General features: G+C 42.4%; 1 protein-coding gene across 3 annotated transcripts in view; it reads right to left on the bottom strand.

The window, feature by feature from the left end:
- LOC111975116 (integrin alpha-6) overlaps window positions 1-7,753 on the bottom strand; it is a 28,570-nt gene extending 20,817 nt beyond the window's left edge. Inside the window, exon 1 of one of the 3 annotated variants that reach the window (XM_070447352.1) lies at window positions 7,403-7,753. In XM_070447352.1, coding sequence (XP_070303453.1) covers window positions 7,403-7,584 — 182 coding nt within the window. In that variant the 5' untranslated portion in view covers window positions 7,585-7,753. The remainder of the gene's footprint in view (window positions 1-7,402) is intronic. The other 2 variants (XM_024003298.2, XM_024003306.2) reach the window with 2 other exon arrangements.
- Window positions 7,754-9,574: the final 1,821 nt, after the last annotated feature.

Raw genomic sequence — 9,574 nt, 5'->3', positions numbered from 1 at the left:
AGATGCGTGTCATCAGCCCGGTACCACCAGTTCCGGCACCACGCATCAGGCCTCCAGGCGCTTCCACAGTCCAATACGTCCTGTGCCTCCTCTCCGCACTCGCCCTGAGGTGCGTGTCCCCAGCCCGGACTACCTGTTCCGGCACCACGCTTCAGGCCTCCAGTGCGCTTCCACAGTCCAGTACGGCCTGTGCCTCTTCCCCGCACTCGCCCTGAGGTGCGTGTCCTCAGCCCGGTACCGCCGGTTCCGGCACCACGCATCAGGTTCCAGTGCGCTTCCACAGTCCAGTATGACCTGTGCTCTTCCCCGCACTCGCCCTGAGGTGCGTGTCCTCAGCCCGGTACCACCAGTTCCGGCACCACGCATCAGGCCTCCAGTGCGCTTCCACAGTCCAATACGTCCTGTGCCTCCTCCGCACTCGCCCTGAGGTGCGTGTCCCCGGCCCGGACTACTTGTTCCGGCACCACGCTTCAGGCCTCCAGTGCGCTTCCACAGTCCAGTACGGCCTGTGCCTCTTCCCCGCACTCGCCCTGAGGTGCGTGTCCTCAGCCCGGTACCGCCGGTTCCGGCACCACGCATCAGGTCTCCAGTGCGCTTCCACAGTCCAGTATGACCTGTGCCTCTTCCCGCACTCGCCCTGAGGTGCGTGTCCTCAGCCCGGTACCACCAGTTCGGCACCACGCATCAGGCCTCCAGTGCGCATCCACAGTCCAGTACGGCCTGTGCCTCTTCCCTGCACTCGCCCTGAGGTGCATGTCCTCAGCCCGATACCACCAGTTCCGGCAACACGCATCAGGCTTCCAGTGCGCTTCCCCAGTCCAGAGCTTCCGGCGACAGTACTCCAGCGACGGTCCCCAGTAAGGGTCTCCAGCAACGGTTCCCAGTCCGGGGTCTCCAGCGACGGTTCCCAGTCCGGGCCTCCGGCGATGATCCGCAGTCCAGAGCCTCCGGCGATGATCCACGGTCCGGTTCTACAAAGGCGGAGGGATCAGCGTAACGAGTGGGGGCTGCATCCAGAACGGAGCCGCCACTGAGGGTAGATGCCCACCCGGACCCTCCCATAAAGGTTCAGGTTTGCGGCCGGAGTCCGCACCTTTGGGGGGGGGGGGGGTACTGGTCATGCCCTGACCTGAGATATCTATGTTTTTCTTTATATTTTGGTTAGGTCGGGGTGTGACTAGGGTGGGTACGTTAGTTTTTGTACTGTCTAGGGTTTTTGTATATATAGAGTGTTTGAAGGTCTAGGTGATTTGTATGTCTATGGTGGCCTGATATGGTTCACAATCAGAGGCAGCTGTTTATCGTTGTCTCTGATTGGGGATCATATTTAGGTAGCCATTTTCCCTTTGGTGTTCGTGGGTTCTTGTTCTATGTTTAATTGCCTGTCTGCACTATCCACATAGCTTCACGGTTTGTTTTGTTATTTTGTTAGTTTGTTCAGTTGTTGTCATGCCCTGACCTGAGATATCTATGTTTTCTTTATATTTTGGTTAGGTCGGGGTGTGACTAGGGTGGGTACGTTAGTTTTTGTACTGTCTAGGGTTTTTGTATATATAGAGTGTTTGAAGGTCTAGGTGATTTGTATGTCTATGGTGGCCTGATATGGTTCACAATCAGAGGCAGCTGTTTATCGTTGTCTCTGATTGGGGATCATATTTAGGTAGCCATTTTCCCTTTGGTGTTCGTGGGTTCTTGTTCTATGTTTAATTGCCTGTCTGCACTATCCACATAGCTTCACGGTTTGTTTTGTTATTTTGTTAGTTTGTTCAGTGTTCATTCGTTAAAATAAATAAGTATGTACGCATAACACGCTGCGCCTTGGTCTCCTCCTTACAACGGCCGTGACATGTTCTGAGCAAGGAACTTAAACGTTAGCTTTTTTACATGGCACATATTGCACTTCTACTTTCTTCTCCAACACTGTGTTTTTGCATTATTTAAACTAAATTGAACATGTTTCATTATTTATTTGAGACTAAATAGATTTTATTTATGTATTATATTAAGTTAAAATAAAAGTGTTCATTGTTCATTCATTATTGTTGTAATTGTCATTATTACAAATATATATATAAAAACCGATTAATCGATATCGGCTTTTTTTGGTCCTCCAATAATCGGTATCGGTATTGGCATTGAAAAATCATAATCGTTCGACCTCTAGTCTCAACATCAACAGTGAAGACGTGACTCCGGGATGCTGGCCTTCTAGGCAGAGTTGCAAAGAAAAAGCCATATATCAGACTGGCCAATAAAAATTAAATATTTAGATGGGCAAAAGAACACAGATACTGGACAGAGGAACTTTGCCTAGAAGGCCAGCATCCCGGAGTTGCTTCTTCACTGTTGATGTTAAGACTGGTGTTTTGCGGGGACTATTTATTGAAGTTGACAGTTGAGGACTTGTGAGGCGTCTGTTTCTCAAACTAGACACTCTAATGTACTTGTCCTCTTGCTCAGTTGTGCACCGGGGCCTCCCACTCCTCTTTCTATTCTGGTTAGAGCCAGTTTGCGCTGATCTGTGAAGGGAGTAATACACAACGTTGAACGAGATCTTCAGTTTCTTGGCAATTTCTCGCATGGAATAGCCTTCATTTCTCAGAACAAGAATAGACTGACGAGTTTCAGAAGAAAGTTCTTTGTTTCTGGTCATTTTGAGTCTGTAATCGAACCCACAAATGCTGATTGTCACGTGTGCTCCCTCTCCCACCTCTAGGTCACCAAGCGGCTCATTAGGGCGCACACCTGTCACCATCGTTACGCACACCTGCGTGTCATCAGATTCACCTGGACTCCATCACTTCCCTGATTACCTTCCCTATATATGTCACTCCCTTTCCTTCCCCAGGCGTCATTGTTTCCGTTTCTGTTTCATGTCTGTGCGTTGTTCGTGTTCTGTATTATTTTGCATTTATTTATAAAAACACTCACTCCCTGAACTTGCTTCCTGACTTTCAGTGCACATCGTTACACTGATGCTCCAGATACTCAACTAGTCTAAAGAAGGACAGTTTTTTGTTTCTTTAATCAGAACAACAGTTTTCAGCTGTGCTAACATAATTGCAAAAGAGTTTTCTAATGATCAATTAGCCTTTTAAAATGATAAACTTGGATTAGCTAACACAACGTGCCATTGGAACACAGAAGTGATGGTTGCTGATAATGGGCTTCTGTACGCCTATGTAGATATTCCATAAAAAAACTGCCGGTTCCAGCTACAAAAGTCATTTACAACATTAACAATGTCTACACTGTATTTCTGATCAATTTGATGTTATTGTAATGGACAACAAACATGTGTTTTTCGTTCAAAAACAAGGACATTTCTAAGTGACCCCAAAAACTTGAAAGGTAGTGTATATTATTATGCAAGTCAATTAAGAATAAATCCTTATTTACAATGACGGCCTACACCAGCCAAACCTGGGCCAATTGTGCGCCACCCTATGGGACTCCCAATCTTGGCCGGTTGTAATAAAGCCTGGATTAGTGATGCCTTTTGCACTGAGATGCAGTGCCTTAGACCGCTGCGCCACTTGGGAGCCCTAATATACAGTGTCAGATGGAAAAAGGTAGATCTCTACTCATCACTTCCACTCCCTCGGAACCTATATAATTAGAAGGAAGGAAAATACTTTAGTGTATCACACTTAAAACGAGGTTGTGCTTTCAATGCAACCATTGGGGAGTTGCAAAGATACACAATGACTGTTCACTTCTTTCACTTTAGATGGGCGGCTTTCAACACAACATGTTTTTTTAAGTGCACAGAGACATTGGCAATAAACCCTGAAGGGCTTGAGGTTGTTTTGAGTTAAAATCAGTTTTACACAATCATTGCTAGACACCGAAGGTTATCTAACTAGAGAGGAAGGGTAAGTGAGTTAATCCCTTTGGTTGAGTTGAGTTGAGTTCAGATAGTGAGGATATTAGTCTGTTATATAGCCACACCCGCTGCTCCAATAAGTATGGCCAACTCATCATAATAGACTATACACTCCTTTAAAAAAATAGTTCCAAGCCCCAATGTACTAAAAAGGAAGTGGTCACTCAGTACAAGCAATAGCCAATAAATGATTTGCTAACATTATTAATTAATTCATATTCCCAATTAAATGTTGCTGATAATTTGGCCAGATGTGCATTTTCCATTAACGCCACTGACTGTGAATATCAGGTGCTCTAGGTGGGGGAAAACATAAATAGAGTCAATTGTCGATTGGTTTCACAAATATTTGCGTTGACATTTGGTTTTCTAAGCTGTGTAATGACATAGCGGGTTAATGAGCATCACAGCTGTTATCCAGGGCTACACATTAACTATCTTTGTGCTAAACTCTGCTTTCACTTGGTTTGTTCATTATCTAAGATCACATGAGGATCCAAATTTGAGATCACAGCCAGTTCTTGACTTTGGCAGGAGCTCACCAGAGCTGAGTACCGGTACCTCAAATGTTCTACTGCTTGAGCTCCTGTTCCTAGAATATTACATKAAAAGTATTGTGGAGCTCCTGCACCTAAAGATAAACTGTACCGGCACCTATTTCAGTTCAAGTAAAGCACGGATGCATTGCTTGCTGTTTGGGGTATTTTAGGCTGGGTTTCTGTACAGCACTTTGATATATCAGCTGATGTAAGAAGGGTTATATAAATACATTTGATTTGATTTGATTACAGACAAAATGTTTACAAGACACTGTGTTTCCCTTCTGGTCTCAATGACCTAAAACAGATAGGCCTACACATTTTTTTTATGATACTATCTTCTTTGTAACAACCAACCAAGGACAAGAACCCAACAGGGAAGGGAAACTGTCATAAAGGCAAATGGTTCATTTTCCACAGGTCTTCTTAGCCTTCATTAGAGTTCTGTGGAAGACAGGGACAGATTTACTAGAATGTTTGTCTTTCTCCTAKCATTGACTTGAATTTTGTTTGAATTGTTATTCTTCCGAAATGACATTGCTTAGTAAATCTGATCCCAATGTGTGTGGCTTTTCAAAACACCAAGACTTGAGCTCTTCTATCTTTGCTAATAAATCAGTGTCTCTCTCTCTACCCAACCAAGGAATTCTAGCCACCCTTTGAAATTGACTGGGACACAGCCAACTGCCAGGCTCCTGAGAAATACCAAGGTTCTGTTTGTCCAACAAATACCATGAAATTCACTATATATTTTAGAGACTGCTGCTTTGGGCCATCAGCAGGCTTCTCTTGAACTTATTTCTTGGACAGGCAGAGAGATACACACACTTGTAAAACATTAACATACAAGTAGGACATTCAACTTTTTTTAACTAGTAATTTACAGCAGCCATTACGGTGAAAATGTGCTTTGAAAATAGCATTAAAAAAAACGTTTAAAAGTTGTGTTGTTCATCTGTTTCCACTCCCTATCCATTTATGGGCACAAAGGCATGATTTTGTCACCGATAAGCATTTTAACTGTCTTATTCTAACCTTTATTCAAAGCACTTAACCTCAAGCATGTTCCCTTTCAAATGACACTATGGTTATGCTTAACTGCATCCTCCTACTATACATGCTAATTATAAGAATTTAACTTATAATATTGCTTGACCTAAAAATATCTGGCGTTGAAGGTGATAAACATGTAGTAAATTTGTTAATAATCATACCAAGAACTGCCGTACCTGAAGAGGTTCTCATTGCATTCCTCAAAGCAGGATCTAAGTGAGGATCTAAGCAAAAGAAGGGCAATCTGAGTGATCTAAGGAATCCTGGCCTAAATGTTGTTATCAGTGCATGGCAGACTGGGCCTTTGCATCTCTAATGTACTGCAGCAAGTGCCCTCTGGCTGCCACCAAATGTGTGCTTGCTTGTTGGAGCTCAGCTAAGCTCACCCTGGCTACAGTATGTGTGTGGATGTGACATGCAGCAGAGCCCATCCCCCTGCTCTGTTCTTCTGGTGGGTAGCTGGAACACACACCTGTGAGGCATGGTTTTGTCCCGCGCTGGATCATTGCACTCACCCCTAACTTTCCTGGCACCTCGGGGTTGGCTAAATTAAATGAATCACAGGTTACACACGGATGGTGCCCATCCTATCTATCATTACCATTACTAATCATTATTGAATGTCAGGTATGTCAATATATTTTGCTCTTTCGGTAATACAGCAATGCTGACCATAGTTAAAATACATCTTTATTTGATGAAGTTAGACTTCATGGATTGTTCTTTATCTAAATATATTCAATGTTTATGGCTGCAATGTTTTTAAATAGTGCACAGTGCACTGCACACTGCACACACAGTGTGTTCTGTCTGGCCCACTGCCCTTAGCACCCTGTTCTAAACCAATAATTCACCCCGACCCATGCCACACTCATCCACTCTCAGTTGGGACAATTACATCAGGTCACCAATCATTCCACTTTTCACAGGAATTAATCTAAACTATCAGAGAATGGATTACAGCTGAATAGATAAAACCATGGTTGCACCACAGCAGATGCCTGAGTTGCTATTTAGTAGAACGACAACCATTTGTTATAAACTCGGGGTTATAACCATGTTARGAACTCATTAAATAAGTGCACAAGAATGGAGTTGCAGGCAGATCTATTTTTAAGAATTAAAAACAGCAGAAGTAATGCTGTTGGTTACTTGACACCAAAARTCTTCTGAAATGATAACAGTGATAATATACTTTTCAATAAACATCTGGGTGTGCAATACAGTGTCCCATACTATGAAAAAAAACGTATGATATCCCGTGTGTATTCACTTTTTAATGTCCTTACATATTTCCTATTCATATTCAGAGGCCCCCATCCCAACCTCTCATTTGGGGGATAGAGTCACTTTCTTTTGAATAAATGTCATTAACATGCATGATATCTCCAATGACAAAGCTCGTTACCTCTGGTTTTCCATTGTTAATTTGTAGCAAGGCCGCTGTCAAAGGGCATTCTGAAACACACAATGACTGGACCCACGCACTACTGAATATAAATACTCATTGTGCTTCTAGCCTATTAACACGCATTCAACACGTAGGTCTCCAAAACATAGAGAGTAAAAAAAATGTTTAAGACCTTAAAATATTTAAAAACAATGTACGAATAGCAATAGTTAATTTATCTCCATAACGAAACAATTGTGGAACGTTGCGTTAATAGGAAACGTTTTTAAATGCACAGTATCGTTTTAAATGCACAATATTCTCCTCCCTTGACAAGAAAACGGTCCCACAGGAATTTGATCAATGGACCTGCTACCATGCATCAAGTGATGAACGCTCCAACTAACGTTACTGTAAAATGGAGACTGGAGACGTACAATAAGTAGCCTAACCTACCCACACGAAGTGTAAYCCTAATAAATGTCACATAACTAATTCAACAACAATATCAACAACAAAACAGACGAAACTTACATTCTCTTATCTGAAGGAATAAGTTGCCGGTGCATGGCTAGAGAGAATCCAAATAAACTGCCGGGTTCCCCGTCTTTCCTCAGGACATTCAAGGTATCCAGGTTGAAGGCTGATATATGAGTCCATTCTAGCAAACAAAAAAGTGCCACATGAATTGGAAAATATCTTATTGGGAGAACCATTGCGCTAGGACCTAATGGTACCACTATAGTCCAATGTTGTGCCGCTGTCTCCACGTTCCACTACACCTCGCTCAGGATTCTCTGCTGAATGGTACTGTTGTTTTCCCGGGGTTATGGATTAAGTTAGTGCAGTACAGCGCCCCTCCCTCCTCTGCTTGGTTTTCACTACTTAACACATCGACAAAAGTCAAAATTGGCTATGGTAAACATTCTTGAAAACAAAAATCWGCTTTTTGTTTTTCATTTAAGGTTGGAGTTAGGTTTAGCAGTGTGGTTACGATTAGAGTTCAGGTTAGAGTTATGTTTAAATCACATTTTAAGAAGAGAAATTGTAGAAATAAACGGGGTTTAGCCATTTGTGGCTGTGTTGACTAGTGACACTCCTCTGCTGTCCTCCACCCTTTACTTACGTCACCTTGCAAATCCCCACAACAGTTTTCTGGGGTTTGATTTTAATTACATTTTACCTGCAATGGCCATTCAGTAGTCGTCATTCATTCCAGTTTCCATTTGAGGTTTATTAGTGTGAAACTTACCATTACTTTTAGATATTTTTTTCCCCTTGACATGGTCAAATAACTATGGAAGCCCATTCCCACCACCAAAAACAATATAAAATGTAGATACTATCTCAAAATGTCGAGGTACTTAAAGTAAAAAATTCGACATACTAAATCGAAATTTCGAGATACTAACAACACATTTTTTTAGATGCCCCAACATTTTTATTCGGTTAAAAAAATATGGACACAAAAGCAAGTATTGTTATTTAGACTGATTTGCCTCATTGTCAACTCACGCGCAATTAATCTGTGCTTCAGTCTGATCAACTGTAGTTTACTGATAACCACCACAGCTGCATGTAGCCTAGAGAAGCCTATGCGCTCTGATCCCTCTGGCCAGGGGAAATTAAGCATTAATGTCATGTATTTATAGCCTAAGCTATGCATTTATAGCCTAAAAAAGGCCTATTTATTTGTGTTAAGAAAAATGGGAATGGGATAAAATGTTGTTTATATTCAAACTTCAGGTGGCTAAACTACCTAGACCTTTTCAATCCAAAATTATTGACTGGAATTAATCAATCAACACAATAGTGATGACATACTATGTGAGTAACTTTTTAATTACAGATGCCCTGATAATTCTATTGTCCAATCGCATTTGTTGTTTAGTAAAAAAAATACATATGACTTGTATGACTAGCCCATATAAAACCATTTTACAGCTAATTTATTACTATGTCATACAAGGGTCCGGAGTTTTACCTGGTTAGGTTAGCCCAGAGGTTCTCAAACTTCTCCTCGGGGACACCCAGATGTTTCTCAATTTTGTTTTAGCCTTGAACTAGTTCACTTGATTGACCTAATCAAGGGCTTGATGATTAGTTGACCATTTGAATCAGGTGTGCTAGTTCTGGAATAGATAAAATACATGAACCGGCAGGGGGTCCCCGACGAGAGGTTTGAGAACCACTGGTATTCACTGTAGCCAATATTGATCAGAAATGGCTATTTGGTAACGAGACTGGACTGAGAGATACATGTAGTCTATTCATGTAACGGCAGTCTAGCTCTTCCTCCTCCTCAGACGAGGAGAGGCGAGAAGGATCGGAGGACCAAGGTGCAGCGTGGTAAGTTTCCATGATTTAATAACATGAAAACTAGACGAAATACAAAACAACAAACGTACTAACCGTCACAGTCCCGTGTGGCACAAACACTGACACAGGAAACAACCACCCACAAATCCCCAACACAAAACAAGCCACCTTATATATGATTCTCAATCAGGGACAACGATTGACAGCTGCCTCTGATTGAGAACCATATTAGGCTGACACAGAAACAGACAAACAGACACACAACATAGAATGCCCACCCAGCTCACGTCCTGACCAACACTAAAACAAGCACAACACATAAGAACTCTGGTCAGGACGTTACAGTATCCCCCTCCTGAGGTGCGCGACTCCGAACGCACCCCTAAA

The sequence above is a fragment of the Salvelinus sp. IW2-2015 genome, linkage group LG2 (assembly GCF_002910315.2).
Source record: "Salvelinus sp. IW2-2015 linkage group LG2, ASM291031v2, whole genome shotgun sequence".
NCBI classification, from domain to species: Eukaryota; Metazoa; Chordata; class Actinopteri; order Salmoniformes; family Salmonidae; genus Salvelinus; species Salvelinus sp. IW2-2015.
The sequence above is the reverse complement of the archived record's forward strand: the minus strand, read 5'-3'. Positions and strand labels throughout refer to the sequence as shown.